General features: G+C 45.7%; 1 protein-coding gene across 1 annotated transcript in view; it reads right to left on the bottom strand.

Annotated features, from left to right (window-relative positions):
* Positions 1–1873: 1873 nt before the first annotated feature.
* Positions 1874–19858, bottom strand: part of LOC113446178 (tyrosine-protein phosphatase non-receptor type 11-like) — a 34491-nt gene continuing 16506 nt past the window's right edge. The window contains exons 3-15 of the mRNA XM_026715708.2: positions 15549–15743; positions 14344–14536; positions 13501–13620; positions 13287–13400; positions 12931–13027; positions 12477–12556; positions 10412–10567; positions 9712–9843; positions 7304–7458; positions 6768–6835; positions 5609–5760; positions 3127–3227; positions 1874–2013 (exon numbers count right to left, since the gene is read on the bottom strand). Coding sequence (XP_026571493.1) covers positions 1926–2013; positions 3127–3227; positions 5609–5760; positions 6768–6835; positions 7304–7458; positions 9712–9843; positions 10412–10567; positions 12477–12556; positions 12931–13027; positions 13287–13400; positions 13501–13620; positions 14344–14536; positions 15549–15743 — 1651 coding nt within the window. The 3' untranslated portion in view covers positions 1874–1925. The remainder of the gene's footprint in view (positions 2014–3126; positions 3228–5608; positions 5761–6767; positions 6836–7303; positions 7459–9711; positions 9844–10411; positions 10568–12476; positions 12557–12930; positions 13028–13286; positions 13401–13500; positions 13621–14343; positions 14537–15548; positions 15744–19858) is intronic.

The raw sequence follows: 19858 nt of genomic DNA on the forward strand, positions 1-19858 counted from the left end.
GTGCAGTTGTTGTCATCGTTGTGATATTTTCCCCCCACCCGTTCAGATCAGAAAGGGGGAGGAACGATATTGGGCAACTGAGATTATAGATAAAGGTCAGAGGGAGATACTGGTGGAGCAAGGAGAGAGGCTCATACAGGGGAAGTCCTCGACTTACAGCCCCAATGGAGCTCGACGTTTCTCTCACTAAGCGAGACTTTCTTGGTGCAGCGGTTAAATGAAAGGTTGCAAAAGGGGAATCACGAGCCCTCACCCCGAGGAATGCTGCGACCGTCACAAATATGAATCAGTTGGGTTTTGATTATGTGACCATGGGGGATACTACAATGGTCGTAAGTGTGAAAAAATGGTCATTTTTTTTTCTCCAGTGCCGTAACTTTGAACAGCCACTAAATGAACCGTTGTAAATTGAGGACTACCTGTATCGTATTAATCGGGGACTTCAGCTCTTGCCTGCCTTTTGTTAAAGACCAGGACATGTTCAGGCATAAGAGAATTTGCAACCTTATATTACGATTGATCACGGCAGAAAATCCTGAACTACGGGGTCCTGCCAGTCTCGGCTCATGCTGAGGGATGCTGGGAATTGTATTTCGGTCTCTACGTTTTGCTAGGCCCTGGGTTGACCTACCTGGGCCATGCCCCAAAATAGTGGGAGCGCGGGGTCACAATGCTTCTTTAGCATCAAACTCTCCTTCTGGGATTAAATTTCTCAGCCTTAACAACTTCAGAACGAGTGGACTTCAACTCCCAGAATTCCCCGGCCAACATGAGTGAACTTCAACTCCCAGAATTCCCCGGCCAACATGAGTGAACTTCAACTCCCAGAATTCCCCAGCCAACGTTAGAGAACTTCAATTCCCAAAATTCCCCAGCCAGCATATGTGGACTTCAACTCCCAGAATCCCCCAGCTGGCATGTGTGAACTTCAACTCCCAGAATTCCCCAGATGGTATGTGTGGACTTCAACTCCCAGAATTCCCCAGCTGCAGTGGTGGGCTACAAGTGGTTTAACAACCGGTTGTGTGAGCGCACGCTTCACGCTTGCTCTAAACAAAGCCACTTATTAATTCACTATATATATATATATATTTCTTTTATATATATATATATATATTTATATATATATATATATATATACACACACACACATACATACATCCCCAATTTGTAGCCTCTGTTACAGAGAGCCAGAGACCCTTGTGGATAAATACCGTGTAGCAAGAAATGGAATTTTATCTTGCCCTTTGCATAAATTAGACCCAGTGTTTTTCCACCTAGGTAACTGTTTAAGTTGGGTGGGCTTTGATTCCCAGAATTCCCCACGCAGAAAAATTCCCCAATCAGCAGGTTGGTGGGAGAATCCTGGGAGTTGAAAGTCCACCCCCTCTCTTAAAAGTGGCCCAGGTTGAAATCCACTGAATTAGACCATCAATTGGTCTTACGAGACGGAGGCTTAAACTGGCGTTCGGGATGGAAAACCCAGGTGGGAATTAAAACATGGGAACTGCCTCAGACCTGGAGGAGGTCAACGATATAAACCTTGGGACGGGAATAAAACCAGTGTCCTTTTAGAGCGTGCCCTGTTTTTAGAAACCAATATATTGGAAGCTTGTACGAGTTGGATCATAAAAGCCAAGACGGAAAAGTGTGCAGTTTTCCCGTTTTTTTCGTTCCTCCCATCCCAATGTGGCGCAGTGATATTTAAGTCTACAAGAAAAATCATCCTGAAATGGAGTAGTTGGGAGGAACCGAGTTTTCAAACAGGGCTGGGTATCTGGAGAGGAAGGTCCTAACGGTGCAGCAGCGCTTGCTGATGTGTGATCCACCGGCCTTGTCATCTCAGGAGACATAAAATAACACACCTGGGACACATTGCCTACCTATTTTATAAGCCACCTGCCTGCAATCCTGCTCTATAGCTACTATCTTCCTGAGTTAGTGTACCCTGAGACCTTGGCGGTTTTGATACTCAGGTTTTCGTAGACGGAGGTCGTTTCCTCGTCAGCCACTCTGCGGAATAAAAAAGGAAGGAGAATCAGCAACCGGCCTTCAACCCCACCAAAAATCGAGCCAGGGCAGGGAATTTTTGAACCCATGCCAAAATCTGAGGCTTATACCGGGCAACCCGCTTAGTCAACCAAATGTCAGGATTCCAGCAACCGCCCTAATTAAATCACGATTCTCGAGCCAAACTTCAAAAAGCTTCAAAGGATTTTATTAGAGGCGACCTACTGGCCCTGCCCTGTATGAAGCCAACTCTGGCCTAGGTCATTTACAGTCCCCTCTGACCCTGTTTCCCCCCACTCCCCTGGGTGTGTCATAAATCAGATTCTCCAACTGAGCACCTTCACGGGCTGGGTGTCATCAATCACATTCTCCAATTAAATATATTCGCGATCAAAAACTTGGGTATTTGAATTACAATCTTTTAAAGATAAGAGTTAGAATGTATGTTCGCTTTCAAATGGCTAAGGACCCTTGGGAGGGTGAAAATGGCCTCCCCCGGGCTCTGGAGGCCAACCGGAAGCCGGAAACAGGAGGTTCTCGTAGACCCCGCCCACCCAGCAACCGGGCAGCAAACTGGTTGCTGGGATTTCTGAATCCCACCCCTGATATTTCCTCCACCTATTCTTCCAATTACAGGTAGTCTTCCACTTATGGCCAGAGTTTAGCGACCGTTCGAAGTTATGATGGCGCTGAAAAAAAATGACTTAAAATGGGTCCTTGCAGACAGGACCGCCACCGTGTCCCTGCGCTCCCGCAATCAAAATTTGGATGCTTGGCAACCGGAATGGATTTCCCGTGGTTGTCCAGTCCTGGGGTCATCGGGGTCATGAGCTCCCCAGATAGCTTTGAAACAAGCAAAAATCAATGGTGGAAAACATGATCCACTTAGCGTCCGTCTGCTTCACTTTAACAAAGACCTTAACAACCACTGACGAGAAAGGTTGCAAAATCAGGCATGACTGGCTTAACGACCCTCTCGCTTAGCAATGGGGCGTCCAGTCCCAATTTTGGTCGTAAGAAGAGGACTACTTGTAATCTTGGCATTGCTGTAGGGGTAAGGGGGAGGGAGGGAGGGAGGGAGGAGGAGGAGGAGGAGGAGAGAAAAAAGGATCTTACCCTATCTGGAGCCGAGGTGAAGGAGGGCGAGTTTTGGCTCTGGGTTTTTCCATCGGCAAGTATCGGATATTTAGGTAACCCGTGTCCTTCCGTAGACATCTCTGAAATAGCAGGGAAGAATTTCAATGGTTTTATGACTATTCATGATAGCAACATTCCAATATCTCAGGGGCTTCCAGGAAGAAGAGGTGGTCAACTTATTTGTGATGACCCGGGACGTGGCACAAAGGCAACACAGTCAAATAAGCAATAAGAGTCCCTTTATTATCTCCAACTTTGCCCCCAATGTACCTTCGGGCTGGAGAAAAACTCCCCCAGGAACAGCCTTTGACTGCAGAAAATTAAATCCAAAACATGAGCAACACAAACTGTAACTTAAAATCCAAACAAACCAAACTGAAGTAATTATCTTGACAGGGGAGGAGAAGGACTTTCAGACTTGAAAGCACAGCAAAACTCACACAGTTGGGAAGATGCCAGGAACACAGATAAGCCTCGACGATACCAGATAAATTCATGATTTGCTCCCAACAGCTTGCTGAATGGAGTTTGCCTTTTTTATACACTCTCTTCCCAGCTGTGACTAATGAAGGGAATCAGGGCCCTTTCCTCCCCCGTAAGCCATGCAACCCACGTTGCTCCCTTCTCCAGTCCTCCCTGCGTGCCCTAGGATGAAGAGGGAGTGGGCCTGTGTCTTCCTCTGAACTCCCTCTCCCTTGTTCTACCTCTCCCTTGATCTACCTCTCCCCTGCTCTGCCCAGCTGGACTTTGCCCTTCCCCAGTTTCTTCCCCAGCTTTCTTCCACAGCCAATGGAGCCACACTCCCACTCCCTGTCAGCTGTTCAACTTTTTCGTCCGAGTCAGATTCCGACATTATTCTCCAAAGCACCAGAAGGCAGGTCAAGAAACAATGGATGGAAACTCATCAAGGAGAGAAACATTAATACAATTGAGAGTGTCCCAGAGATATTTCACGAGAAGAGTCCACCACTCCTCTACTTGCAACAGAATATCTTATGCCACCAGACCTGAAATTTTAGGCTTAAGACAATCTAGAACTATGCCGCCTTTGGTCCAACCTAAGTGTGGTACATAAAATTATTGCACTGTCCTACCTGTCAATGACTACTTCAGCACACAATAGATACAAACTCAAGGTAGACCACACCAAACTCGACTGTAGGAAATACGACTTCAGCAACAGAGTGGTCAGTGCCTGGAATGCATTACCTGACTGTGGTTTCTTCCCCAACCCCCCCGAAATTTTAACCTTAAACTGTGTACTGTTGACCTCACCCCATTCCTAAGTGCACCAGTGTGCCTACCGTCCCTGTCCAATTGTTTCCTTTTATTCGCATGCATTTCATGTATTCGTAATCATCTAACAGACGCTTGACAAAATATATAAAATAAATAAATACTAAAAAAAGCAACCTGAACTTGAGGAAAAACTTCCTAACAATGAGGACAATTAACCAGTGGAACAGCTGGCCTCCAGAAGTTGTGAGCGCTTCAATACTGAAGCAATGGCGGGATTCAAATTTGTTTACTACCGGTTCCGTGGGCGTGGCTTGGTGGGCGTGGCAGGGGAAGGTTATACTGCAAAATCCCCATTCCCTCGCCACCCCCCTAACCTGCTTTCCAGCTCTGTTCTCCTGTGCAGGGCAACCCAAGGAGACCCAGCCAATCAGCTGGGACTCGATGGGAGGCAGAGAAGAGATACGGGGTTGGCGGGGCCAGTCAGAGGTGGGATTGGCCGGTTCTCCGAACTACTCAAAATTTCTGCTCCCGGTTCTCCAGAACCTGCTGAAGACCGCCTCTGCACTGGAGGTTTTTAAGAAGAGGCTGGACAGCCACCTGTCTGAAATTATATCATAATTTTCATAATCAGAGTTTCCTGCCTGAGTAGGGGGTTGGACTAGAAGACCTCCAAGGTCCCTTCCAACTCTGTTTTCTGTTGCTCTGCTATTTTTCTGTTGTCTTTTCTGTTCTGCTCTATGATGACATCCTTATTTTCAAGTTTGGTGTTGGAAGTTGTTGGGTAATTGTTGTGCAAGTGCCAGTGGAGGCTTCCCAGTTTTGAGCCCTTCTGGCTGATAAGTGAGGAAGGTGACATGCAACAGCAACAGCACTTAAGACTTATATACTGCTTTACACCCCTCTCTTAAGCGGTTTACAGGCGCTGGGCAAGGGGCATTGGCAATGTCCCCCGGAGGCGTCACAATATCTGTTGTGACCCACACCCTGAATGAGCCGAAAGGGGTCTTGGAGGTCTTCTAGTCCAGCTCTCTGCTCAAGCAGAAGACTCTATAGAACCATTTCAGATAAGTGACTGACTCTACTCTTCTTAAAACCCTCCAGTGATGGAGCCCCCGCGATTTCTGAAGGCAAAGCTGTTCCACTGGTTAATTGTCCTCCCTGTTAGGAAGTTCATCCTTCATTCCAGGTTGTTTTACCCTTCGGTTAGTTTGCAGTCCCTCACCTGTTCCTCTTCTAGCTCCTTTTGCTGCATGGCGATGAACTGTTGCACAGCCATGTAGACAAATTTGTACTGGGCTTCTGTTTGCACCATGCCCGACCTCTGCCTCCGTACCATCTGGATCGTCTTCGGGATGTCGATGTCACAATCCAAACCTATTGTGAGTTACAAACAAAGAGACAGAGACAGAGACAGGGAGAGAGAGAGAGAGGGAGAGAAAAGGTGTTTATCAAATTGCTAGGCAGGCCAGTCTAAAGTAGAAGAGTCAGTTTGCCCACATTAAATGCTTACACTCATTATTATTACTATATAGCCCTGGTGCCTAACCTTTTTGGGCTCCTGTGCCAAAAATTGTGTGTGCGCTGGCACTTGTGTGCCAACACCCAGAAGGCAATGAGTGCCCCCCACACCCTCTGCGCATGCAATCCCCCCACCCACTACCTCTTACCTGCATTGCGCCTCACAGCTGATTTCTGGCTGGTTTGAGGCCTTTTTCGGCCTCCCAGAGGCTTGAAAAAAGCCTCTGCAGGCTGAACAGGCCCGTTTCATCACTTCCTGTAATACCGGAAGTGATGAAATGGGCCTATTCGGCTGGAAGAGGCCTTTTCAAGCTCTGGGAGGCCGAAAAAGGCCTCAAACCAGACCAAAATCAGCTGTGAGGCCTGGTTTGAGGCCTTTTTCAGCCTCTCGGAGTTTGAAAAGGCCTCTGCATGCCGAATAGGACCATGTCGTCACTTCCGGTATTACAGGAAGTGGTAAAACAGGCCTGTCCGGCCTGCAGAGGCTTTTTTCAAGCTCTGGGAGGCCGGAAAAGGCCTCAAACCAGGCCTCACAGCTGATTTTCGGCTGGTTTGAGGCCTTTTTCGGCCTGAAAAAGGCCTCAAACCAGCCGAAAATCAGCTGTGAGGCAAGTGCAGGGAGATAAGTTTGCCTGCGGCTCGTGTGCCAGCACAAATGGCTCTCCCTGCACCTGTGGCACACATGCCATAGGTTTGCCATCACGGCTATATAGACTTGCAACCACGATGGGGACTGGAAACTTTGTTTTGAGTGGTGCAATCCTTACGCATCCGACTTTACGGCCTTTTTTCTGGCCATGGTTGTTGAGGAAGAGATCCCTTACTCCCTGTGCAAAATTAAGAGAAGGGGCAAGGGGGTCTACCTTGTCGGTGAATGGTGTCCACCAGCATGTCTATCACGATGATCGTGCCCGTTCGGCCTATCCCAGCACTGGAAAAGGAGAGAAAGGGAAGAGGTCGAAGGACAGGCACACGACTCTCCCTGCCCAACTCAAATCACCACCCACCCTATAGTCAGAAAAAGTATATAGGTTCTCCTGCTCAAGCAGGGGGCTGGACTAGAAGGCCTCCAAAGGTCCCTTCCAACTATTATATTGTATTCTATTCCCAATTTATTCTATTCTATTCTATTCCACTCTATTCTATTTTCTATTCTATTATCTATTCTATTCTATTCTCTTCTCTTCTCTTCTCTTCTAATTCTATTCTACTCTATACTCTATTCTATTCTGTTCTATTATTCTTCATTCTATTCTATTCTATTCTATTCTATTCTATTCTATTCTATTCTATTCTATTCTACTCTATACTCTATTCTATTCTGTTCTATTATTCTTCATTTCATTCCATCTATTCTATTCTATTCTTCATTTATTCTATTCTATTCTATATCCCTCACCTGCAATGCACCACAATTGGTCCCGACTCAGGAATACTTCTGTGAGCCTTGTTGATTTGGTCCAAAAAGCTGAGGACGCCGCCTGGTTCATTAGGGACACCATGATCAGGCCAGCTGAAATACTGGAAGTGCTTGATTTTTCTGGGCCGCTCCTCCTGGAGGGAAGGATACAGATAATCAGAGTTGAAAGGGAACTTGTAGGTCATCTAGTCCAACCCCCTGCCTAAGCAGGAGACCCTACACCACTTCTGACAGAGGGCAGTCCAGTCTCTTCTTGAAAGCCTCCAGTTTGCCACAACTTCCAAAGGCAACTTCTGTTCCACGGGTTGATTTTTCTCGCTGTCAGAAAGTTTCTCCTTATTTCCAGGTTGAATCTCTCCTTGGTCAGTTTCCACCCATTATTCCTTTTCTGGCCTTCAGGCGCTTTAGAAAATAGCTTGACCCCCTCCTCCTCTCTGGGGCAGCCCCTCAAATATTGGAAGGCTGCTATCCTGTCTCCCCTGGTTCTTCTCTTCATTAGATTAGTCAGGCCCAGTTCCTGCAACCATTCATCATATCTTTTAGCCTCCAGTCACAGTCTCTTGCTCTCTCTCCCTCTCTTTCTCTCCCTCTTTATTTCTTTCTCTCCTTCCTTCCTTCCTCTTTCCTTTTCTTTCTCTCCTTCTCCCTTCCAATATTGGAAGACTGCTCTCCTGTCTCCCCTGATCCTTCTCTTCCCTAGACCAGCCAGGCCCAGTTCCTGCAACCGTTCATCGTATGTTTTAGCCTCCAGTCCCCTCATCATCCTGGTTGCTCTTCTCTGCACTTTTTCTAGAGTCTCAACCTCTTTTTTACAGTGTGGTGACCAAAACTGGACACAGTACTCTAGGTGTAGCCTTACTAAGGCTTTACAGAGTGGTATTAGTACCTCACTTGATCTTGATTGTGTTCCTTTGTTAATGCAATTTAGGATTGCATTAGACTTTTTGGCCACTAAATCAGGTAGAAATAGTTACACATCACCGTGACGGAGACTTCTCCGATTTGGGAGAAGTTGGTGAGGGGAATTGTGAAGTGCGATGACCGGCAAAGCAAGTCACTGAGGATTAACATAAACAGAAATAGGTAAATATTTGCATGCTGCCCACGCGATGGAAATAACATAACCCCCGGCCCTGCGGTCGCGTGCTTCTTTCCTGGAACCTCTGAGTCACTTGGTGTTTGCAACCAGAAAATACGACAGCGGAGAGAAAGACCCCTGAAAGGGTGTGAGTCATGTGAAACCACTGAAGGAAATGGGGCTGGCACAACCACATGTCAGAGGGATGAAATGGTGAAAGAGGTTGTCAGAATAAGACGACTGGGGCAGGGAGAGACGACTGGGGCAGGGAGAGACGACTGGAAAACACGACAAAAGGGACAGAGAAACTACCCAAGAAAAACATGCTGAGAAGGAAAAAATAAAATTGCATATCGGAGACCCACATTTGAAACTGCAAGCACATGAATTATCTGAAATAAAATCCCCTCTTGGTTATTCTGCAGCTTTTTACGATGGCCCACAAATTTAAGGCAATGTGTTGAAATGACCAATTAACACACACACACACACGTTTGCTACCTAGATGGGGGAGTCTCCAACCTTGGCCACTTTTAAGGCTGGAGGACTACAACTCCCAGCAAAGCTGGCTGGGGAATTCTGGGAGTTGAAGTCCACCAGGCTTAAAGTTGCCAAGGTTGGAGACCCCCTGATCTAGAGCAGGGGTCGCCAACCTTTTGGACCTCAGGGACCACCAAACTCATAATTTTAAACCCTGTGGACCACTAATATGAATTTTGTCTGACAGTGGCTTGCTAACCTTGGTGGGAAAGTCGGTCCCATATTCCAGAGCTGCAGGAGTCACAGGACTGGCCCTTTGGTCATCCCGGAGCAGCTGCTCCTCCACCCGGGTGCACCGGCCTGCTGTAGACTAGAGGAGCTGCTACTCCAGGATGACCAAAGGGCCAGTCCTGTGACTCCTGCAGCTCTGGAATATGGGACCGACTTTCCCACCAACGTCAGCGTGCCACCCTGGGACGGATTTCTCTCCCCCGCCGTTGGTCTTACCTTCCAGTTCCAACTCGCGTGGCTCTACTCAAGGTAAGGTTTGTGCGTGGCTTAAGGGTGGGAGCCAGCGGGTAGGCGGGCCATGTGGGTGGAGCAACCTTGTGTTCCCACACAGCCTGGATTGATTGCTTTGGGGGGGGGACGACATTTCTCTGAGGACCACCAACATTTTCTCGCAGACCACCAGTGGTCCCCCGGCCTACCGATTGGCGACCACTGATCTAGAGGATCGATCGATTTCCACAAAGGCTCTTTATAGGGCACCAAGAGGACTAGAAACACGGCTGCATTTCAAAACAGAAGAACACCCCCCACAATCTACCCTGTCTATCCGTGCGATCTGTAACTCCCGGATGTAGTAACCCTGACACTCTCGCTCCCCGATATTCTGCACGCCGATGGGGCCGAATTCCTTGGTGCAGTTTTGATCCGGCCAGTAGCGAAAACACTTGTTCTGCAAGAGAAAGCAGAGAGGGAGAGGGAGGGAGGGAAGGAGGGAGGGAGGGAGAGAGAGAGAACGAGAAACTCAGTTTGGTGAACCCCAAAAGCAGTTTCACAGTGGGTTTTTTTTTTTAAAGGTGTGGTGGGAAGATGGCTTGTAAAGGAGGGTTTAGCGCATCCTGGGAATCCAGCCAGTTAGAGACGGACACGCAAATGACATCACAGGCTTTTGATGTGACAGGGAAGGGCCAGAGGTGGTATTCAGCTGGTTCTGACCAGTTCTGGAGAACCAGTAGCGGAAATTTTGAGTAGTTCAGAGAACCGGCCAATCCCACCTCTGACTGGCCCCGCCAACCCCATCTCTTCTCCGCCTCCCATTGAGTCCCAGCTGATCGGCTGGGTCTTCTTTGGTTGCCCTGCACAGGAGAACGGAACTGGAAAGCAGGTTAGTGGGGTGGGGGAAGGAATGGGAGTTTGCAGTACCCTTCCCCTGCCACACCTACAAAGTCACACCCACAGAACCGGTATTAAAAAAAAGTTTTTGAATCCCACCCCTGGGAAGAGACCCAGGAAGGGCTCACCCTGCCTCGCTCGACTTCCTTGGTGGTCATGACGATGATGTGGGTGTTTTCCTGGTAGATCATGGTCCAGAAGTCGTTGACGGTGCTTTGGAGGCAGCCCTGGGTGGCGATGTAGACTTTACAGTGTTCGGCGCTGCAGCCGTCTTCGAGAGTGTTCTGGAACAAGGGAGAGAAGGGAGGAGAGAATTAAGGGAGAACAGGTGGCTCCTCTCCTTGCTTAGTTTCCATCCATTGTTTCTTGTCTTATCTTCCGATGCTTTGGAGAATAATTTGACCCCCTCTTCTTTGTGGCAGCCCCTCCAATACCGGAAGACGGCTATCATGTCACCCCTAATCCTTCTTTTGGTTAAACTAGACAGACCCAATTCCTGCAACCGAGATTATTGTTCTCATCTAGCTTTAATTTGCCATTTAGGAGATGAACCTCCAACTAACGCTTTAATTATTATTATTATTATTTTACATCTGTATTTCTTTTTCTGTCATTTCATCTCTGGAGGTCTTCACAAATGGATTGAATAACAGAGCTGGAAGAGACCCCAGAGGTCCTCTAGTCCAACCCCACCCCACCCCCTCAAGCAGGAGACCCTAGGCCATTTTAGACGAAGGATTGTCTGGTCTTTTCTGAAAAGCCTCCAGGGTTGGAGCCGTGCTGGAAAGCTCAGCTGAACTAAATTCTACCAGCCACTGAAGCGTTCAGCGCATTATAGGCTCCTTCATTAGAGCTCATTAGACTGTCTGCTTTTTTTTTTAAATGAGCTGATTGGATTTAAACTGCAGTTGGAAGTATCCCGCCCCATGTAGGCCAAATATTTTCACAACGAGCTGCATTTATTTTCATTTGTTTTTAACATGCTGCATTTATTTTCGTTCATTCGTTCTTTTTTTATTGGTTACACATTAATATTGGACACCGTGTGATCGTCATTTCTGCCCTGCGTACTAAAGTATACGATGCACTTCTTATATACATATACTGCTGATCCAGTTCTACAGAGGAATGATGGAGTCTGTCCTCTGCACCTCTGTGACTGTCTGGTTTGGTTCGGCAACCCAACAGGACAGACACAGACTCCGGAGAGGAATTAGGACTGCGGAAAATAGCAGTTGCTACCAACCTGCCTTCCATGGAGGACCTGTATCCTGCATGAGTCAAAAAGAGGGCTGGGAAAATATCTACAGACCCCTCACATCATGGACATAAACTGTTTCAACTCCTTCCCTCAAAACAACACGGTAGAGCACTTCACACCAGAACAACTAGACACAAGGACAGTTTTTCCCCGAACGCCATCACTCTGCTAAACAAATAATTCCCTCAACACTGTCCAACTATTTACAAAGTCTGCACTACTATTAATCTTCTCATTACTCCTTATCACCCTTCCCCTCCCACTTATATGACTGTATGACTGTAACTTTGTTGCTTGTATCATTATGATTTATATTGACTTTTTACTAGTCTGATTTGATTGCTTATTGTGCCCTATGACTATTATTAAGTGTCGTACTTTATGATTTTTGACTCTTGATGAAGTCTTGCACTACAATTAATCTTCCCATCACTCCTTATCACCCCTCTCCTCCCACTTGTATGACTGTAACCTTGTCGCTTGTATCCTTACTATTTTTATTGACTGTTTCCTAGTATGATTGGATTGCTTATTGTACGCTTGGACTATTATTAAGTGTTCTATCTTAAGATTCTTGACTCTTGACGAGTATAGCTTTCATTTTATGTACACTGAGAGCATTTGCACCAAAACAAATTCCGTGTGTGTCCAATCACACTTAGCCAATAAAGAATTCTATACATTTATACAATTAACTTACCCAGTATATACATTTATATTATCTTCTATGCTATTTGTTTTATATCTGTTGTATTATCCATCATATTCAATTATAATTATATCTATGTAAAACTGTAATCTCAATCTCAACAGGGCCCCAGCCTTCTCTTCACGTGCACAAAAATGTGAAAAATAATAAGTTGTTCTGCAATGTTGGGAAACGTGTCCCCAATGAATCGTCTTAGATCTACTCCCAATTGCCTGCCACTCACCTTAATATAATTGGCATTGATGTAATCGGAACTCGGCACTCTGGGATCGGCGTTCCAGAGAGCCACTCGGGTTGTGTCAACTGCAAAGGGAGTGGAACAGCATAACTGCGAGAGAAAAAAATGAGCCTCCATCTTGGAAAATATTTTAATTTACTGCCCAGATTTATATACTGCATGGGTTCAATGATCCTCTCTTTTTTAAAAACCCTTAACAGCTCCCTGCTTCTCTGCACAACAACCCTGCAAGGGAGGCACGCCGGGCTCAAACTGGGTGAAAGAAGGCTGCCATGCCAACCTGCTAACCTCTTTTGGGCCCTGAGTTCGAAACTCAGGGTGAATTTCTGATAATTGCTTAAAAGTAGGAAGCGTGCAAGAAGGAGGGGGAAAAAGCCACCATCAATCATTCTATTTTCTGCCATCATTTCCTGCTTTAAGGATATTTCAGAATTCTTACACGGAAGGATATTTTTGTAGCGATTTTTCGCCTTGTTCTCGACTCGCTGCCCTTCCTTCCTGGGATAGAGAAATTTGCACTCCTGTTGTTGTAACATCTGCGGGGACCAAGAAGTTGGAAAGGCATCACTATTTTCATCTTCCGTTGGGCTTTAAAACAAACCCCATTATCCCCAGCGACGGCTGGCCTAAGCCAGGATGATGAGGAAAAAAATCCCACCCCAACTTTCCATATCTGACCCAGATGAAAATTCCCAGAATTCCCCACATCTCATGCTAGGAATGCTGGGAAATCTTCTCCCCAGGCTGGAAGGAACAAAAGGAGATTTGATTGGGCCCCCTTTTTCCCCCATTTACCTCAAATTCCTCCCAGAATCCTTGCTTCGCCTTCTCGCTTTGGTCGGCCATTTTGTTCAGCTCTTTGACTCGGTTCTCGATGTTGGCCGCGATGATCCGGGTGGCGTTGAAAGGCTGTCGAAGGCAGAATATTCTCTAGATGTTTGAAGGAGAGAGGGACCTCCCCCCCGTCTCTTTCCCCCAGTTAAAGGCTCGGCACAGGTGACCGACGTACCTGTTTCAGGTGTACCACGACCCCTGACTTCTCCACCATGGGGTTCTTCTTGTAATGCTCCACCAAGTCCGCCAAGGTGTCGAATCGCTCTCCTCCGCCCACGTCATACTTCCCATCCAGCTGCCAAAGGAGAACCAGGAATAGCGCTAGCCCTTAGACTAGGCACAGGCTGCTGAAAACCAACTCTGAAGTTTCCCGCGGTTTTTACCTCATTAAAAGTAAACGTTTATTCCCTTCCCCAATCAATCAGTCACATGGCCCAATCAAGGTGCCGCCCGGTTGCCTAGTAACTTCGCTCCTCCTCTCTTCGGCTCCCTGTGGGAATGACCTTGGTTCCAGGAGAAAGCATCTTGTTTTCGATCTCTACTCCCCGCCTCCCTATCCCTCAGATCCAGTGTGGCAACACTGAAGCCTCAAAATGGCCTCGGTCAGGTCAGCTTCAGGGTTGACCCCAGCTTCCGAGAAGTGAAATCAACGGGGTGTGTTTGTGTCACAAAAAAAATCAGGGAAAGTGACACTGCAGTCACCCAATGTCTTGCTTAACGGCCATGGTAGAAAATGCAATTTTTTTTACTACTGGTTGGTTCTGTGGGTATGGCTTGGTGGGCGTGGCAGGGGGAAAGATACTGCAAAATCTCCATTCCCTCCCACCCCCACTAACCACTCAGAACCTGCTGAAGACCACCTCTGAACCACACTATTTAACAAAAGGGGTTCCAGTCCCTATTATAACCCTACATCAAGGACCGCCTCTAGATGACCTCCAAAGTCCCTCCCGTTCTATCCTTTTACAACCGCCCAAGAGGCAAATTGAAAGAAAGCGGGAAGGCTGCAGATCCTGACCTGATAACGGATCATGATGTGGGTCACGCGGGGTTTCCGGTCTCCCGTGTCGGCTTTACCCTCGTTCGTCAAAACGGACAAGACGAAGTCGCCCGGTTTGCTTTGACTGCTGCGGACCAAAAAGCTGCCGGGTTTGGCTTTGTCGGTGAGGAGCTTTTCGGCTTCCTTGCCGGTCAGGTGGCCATGATACCATCTGAAAAAAGGCAGGCTGGCTTTTCAATGGGAAGGATCCAACTCCCCTTTGCCACCACTCCCCACTCAATGTAGAGATATTATCTACTACTGCTGCTGCTACTACTATCATCATTGTCATCATAATTGTTATTACTATTATTGTTATTGTTAATTGTTATTATGGTCAATTGTTATTATTGTTGTTATTATTTACTTTTATTATTGTTAATTTTTATTATCATTAATTTTTATTATTAATTTTTATTATACTTTTCCATTTTTACAAACCTCATTCTCATCTTTAACACCGCTGTTGCATCATTATTACATATACAATCTCTATATACTGTGTTTCTATTCATTTACATACATTTGTCTGTGTTTTTCTTATCTCTATTATTCTTATTCTTTTTATTCAACCATTCGTACCAATTGTCCCAGACCTCATAAAACTCTGATCCTTCTTTTCTCATTTAGCTGTAGGGTGAGTTTGTCCATTTCAGCCCCTTCTAATATCTTTTGGTTTTTCTAATTCCTCCGGTGGCATACAATCCCGCTTCCAACATTGGGCGAATGCAATCCTCACCGCTTCGTTGTGTGTAATGTCATACATTTGGTCTTTTTAATACACTTCCCCATTATTATTCCTGAAAGGAACAATTCGGGTTTAAACTCTGATCTGACATTTCACTATTTCTTACAGCCAGCTCTGTATTTTGACCCAGTATTTTTGAGCTTCCGGGCATAGCCACCACATATGGAAGAAGGTACCCTGGTCCTGTTTGGAGATATTACCTCTTTAAGTGCATGGGGCTTAAACCCCAGGGACCCCTTCCCACCCTTCTCCCTGCTACTTTTCTCGATTTGCCACTGAGGAACAAAATTTGCACATTATCTCACCTGTGGTACTGTTTTGTATAGGGTTTACATGTCAAAAATCAATGAGAACAGTCCCAGAATGGTGCATTTCCTACTCTGGCCTCTAGAAGGTAGGTTGGCTGGATTCACCCACCCACCCGCCTCCAACTTACCTTTCTGAGGTGGGATCCTGGCAATTGAGTGGGAATCGTAACTCAATGGTATTGCTGTTCTTCTCGCGGAGGAGCCCTTCCTGCTCGGTGTAGTACTGGACCAGCTCCGCCAAGGTGGCAAATTTCTCCCCTCCGTAGAGGTCGTAATAATCGCCCGTGTTTTGGATTTTGATGTGGGTCACCTCATCGTTCCTCCTGCAGCCACAAGAATCAGGGAGGACAAGGATGGTGGTTGGACGTTGCCGATATAACTCCGATTCCCCCCCAGGCAGCTTTCAAAAGATGTCCCAAAATGAAAAAACAATGATGGATTCTGACCCCAGCGGGGATGAAAACCGATAATATACTGCATATACATTTGTTAAAAGTATAAAGGCAGAAAATGAAGAAATACTCAAGTTACAGCAGTTCATACAGTCACCATTTGAAGTGACAAGGCAACTGAAGAAAAGAAAAAAAGACTTATGTGGTTTCACACTTACAACCATTGCGGTTCCCCATGTCAAAAATTCAGAGGCTTGGCAAACCGCCTCGTATTTATGATGACTGCAGCATCCTGGATCCTCTTTTGCAACCTTCTGGAAAACCAAATCAATGGGGAAGCCAGATTCACTTAACAACCGGGTGACTAACTTAATTGCATGGATTTACTTAAGAACGGTGGCAAGAAAAGCCGTCACACGGGGCAAAGCTTGCTTAACAACTGCCTCCTTGAGCAATAGAAAATGTGAGGCTCAATCATGGTTGTAAGTCGAGGATTGTCTAGAATACCCCGTCCTCCGTTTGCAATTCAATTCTCGTTGCAAAGGGAAAGACCTGAAGTCACTTTGAACTCTTTTGACTTTTCCTAAATTTTAAATTGCAGAGCTGGTGGCAGACTCGGACAGTGAGGAAGTTGGAGAGGAACAGGGGCCAGTCTTGGAGGCTGAGGAAGGCTCGGACGAGGGCTCTGTGTCGGAGGCAGAGATGGGGCCGGGGCCGTCCGACAGTTATCAGCTGTCTTCCGAATCAGAGATCAGTGGGGCAGAAGAACAGCTGGAGCCTGTTCCCAGGGTGTGCATGCACAGAGCTGCCAGGAGAAGGAAACAGTTAAGGAACAAGAGTCAACTTGGGAGTAAAGGCTCAGGTGAATGGTCCCTCCCAGAGGGAATAAAGAGGAGTGAAAGGGGAGTGTGGTTTTGCAGGAGACAATTAGTTCAATTTATTGGGGTGAAGATCTATTCCTGACTTCTTGCCAAGTAATTGCTGCTACAGCGTGGCGTTTGGAAGATATCAGCCTGGCAACTCTCCCAGCCTGATAAAGGTCTGTAGTTGTGCAATCTCTGGAAAGACTGTTTTCTGGGACTTTGCTGGAGAGGAATTCCCTTTAACCTAAACAAAAGGGGTTTTATCGGGACGAGGAGTCGGCTTCGTGATCTCGGGAAGCCTCGGTCAGAACACTTTGTGAGGCAGAACTCACAAAAAAGCCTCCACAGCCTTTTTAAAGGAAGCCAGGAGACTCTGCTCACATCTTTCCTAATTTTGGAAGAAATATTGCAAACGGGCGGGCCACCGGCAGAGCTGTGGCAAGAAAGAGCAAGGATGAGTCACCCTAAAGGCACAAAAAGATATTGTTGTTGGGAATCCACTTCCTGTTCTCTCAGCCTAACCTCCAAAAAGAAAAAAAAATAAGTTTTCTTCTTTTCATAAAACTTTAGCCCAACGAGCATCTCCCTCTTTCAAACCACATTTTGAAGTGTGCCTAACCCTGGTCCAAATCTACATTTATATATCCCATCGTATAGAAACTCAACCAACGCAAGCATTTTAATGACAAAAACACCAGCTCAGTCCACTAAAGCCCATTAAAACCACCAGCATGAAGAAATCATGGGTAAAAAGATGGAATGATATAGCCGTGAATTAGCGCAACTGAATTCTGGAAGGCAGGTTTATATGCCTTATTACTCGCTCCAGAATAAATTGTGCAATGATCGGGGTTTTTTTTAATATTCCTGTTTTATTGTGGCGGATGGCTTTGCAAGGTGTTTTAAGGAGGCTGTTGGGTTTGTCCAACAATTGCACCGAGTTTGAATTATTTTATTTTTTAAAAAAATGTTGAAAAGGAAGCTGGAATATTGCAAAGCAGAGAGAAAGGAAATTGAACGGCGGGTGAAATGTTTTCTAAATTGCACAAATCAGTCAGATTTCAAGATGAGGCAAAAAACAACAACAACCCCAACAACCTTCAATTGATTTGCCAGAAATTCTATACAACTGAAAAATAAACGCAGCATCCCCCCAGAAGATGTAGTCATAAATAAAATCTTTGAATGTGCGGAAATGGATATGCTCACATTTGAAATGAAGGAGAGAGAGAACTCCGATTATTACAACGTATGCCATAAATGGTATGAATGGTCAGAAGACAGATATAAAATAATAAGAAAATAGAAAATGTAATTATTACAAGAGACCTTAAGAAAATAATAGGCTAGATATATAGACTATAAGGTATATAAGATAAATGTCACTATAGATAGATACAATAGATACTGTGGATTTATAGAAAGAAAATGTATATATTAAGATATATAAAATGTATATTGGTCGACGCCGAACCATTGTCAAAAACCGTATATGAGATTTGTATTTGTGGAAAATATAATAAAAATCTATTTTAAAAAAAAGAAAGAAAAATAAACACAGCATCCATTTCTTTTTACACCTGGGTTAAATATTTTTCTAACCCCAAATCTGGGTTAGATCTTTCTTTCTTTCTTTCTTTCTTTCTTTCTTTCTTTCTTTCTTTCTTTCTTTCTTTCTTTCTTTCTTTCTTTCTTTCTTCTCTCTCTCTCTCTCTCTCTCTCTCCTAATTTGTGTAATTCTTTTGGGTTCCTTGGCTTTATCTGTCTTTCTTTAAAGAGGCAGAAAAACAAGAGCTTGATTAAGAAATGGGAGAGCTGGTTTTTCTCTGACCAAACTCATCCATCAAACATCTGGAGTCTGGTTGAGCTCAGTAGGTTAGACTGTCTCCAAAGTGCCTTTAAAATGCAATTAACGGAGTCTTGAGAATGGGCTCTTGGTGAAAAGGAGCAGCATTTAACTGGGCCAAATAGAATTAACCTTCCTTGTGCTGGAGAGAACATTCTTAACCCTCTCTCTCCCCATCCATCCAGGAGATACCCTTAAAAAAAAGCGGGGGGAAGGGAATTAAATATTAAAAGGGCCCTCAATTAAACATAAGCAGAACGCCTGCAGCATTAAGTTTTCAGAATATAAACCTGGAAAATATTCTAGGCTTCATGGAACGAGAAATGGGATTCCTCATTACTGTTGTGGTCGAGAAATGGGATTCCCCATTACTGTTGTGGTTTGGCCTGAGGTCTTGGAGAGCGAGGACTCAGGTGAGGGGCCTGCGTGTGAGGCAGGGATGGGGCCAGGACCATCAGGGAATGGAGTGCTGCCTTTGGAGCTTGTGGAGGCTGGCAGCAGTGAGGAAGAGGCCCCCGAGGAGCCTGGGCCCAGTGCGCGTGCGCGCAGGGCTGCTCGAAGGAAAGAGCAGCTGCAGCAGCACGGGCGACTCGGGAGTAAGGCTGCAAGGTAATGGCCCCTCCCTTAAGGGATAAAAGCCAGCTGAGAACCCGGAGTTCTTTGCAGGAAGCAAAGACGTTTTTGCACTCAAGCCTGGTGGACGTTTGGACTCTCTTAGTTTGTGTTTGGAGACTTTTTGCGTTTGAAATATTTCTTAGTAACTTTATCTCGTGTTCTTGGCAGCCTTGCACCACCTTGGCAAGGCTCGTTCTTATCAGAGACGGTTTGAAACAGCCTTTTAACCGGGGAGGAACAGAATTCGTAAAGAATCATTAAAAGGTTTTGCTGTTACCTCTGCTTGGTGTTAGTTTCCTTGGAACAAGGTTTGGGTCAGAACAGCGAGGGAGTGTTAAGCCGAGAGAGGCTCAAACTCTTTCCATTCAGCGAGCCAAAAATAAAATAAAAAGTGGCAGAGAATCTCATTTAGGATGGAGGGGGAAAAAAGAAGAAGCTGAAATCACAAAACGTCTTTTCAAGAAACGTTTCTCTGCCCTGCGTGTCTTTGCAAGTCAAAGCGCTCTTTTAAGATAAGAAAGGGAAGGAGGAAAAAAAAAAAACAGGAGGAAAATAAGAAGTGGACAACTGGACGCCTTGAACTGGACTTTTTCAAAATTTAGACATATAGATGCCAAGATTTTCTGTAATTTCCCCCTTTTCCCCCCTCCATTGTTTATTAACTGCATTTCCTTTGGCTTATCGTTTGCTTCCTTGTGATGTCTTCGTTGTTTGTTTTTAAA

The sequence above is a fragment of the Pseudonaja textilis genome, chromosome 18, assembly GCF_049901715.1.
Source record: "Pseudonaja textilis isolate UNSWEBS1 chromosome 18, rPseTex1.2, whole genome shotgun sequence".
NCBI lineage: Eukaryota > Metazoa > Chordata > Lepidosauria > Squamata > Elapidae > Pseudonaja > Pseudonaja textilis.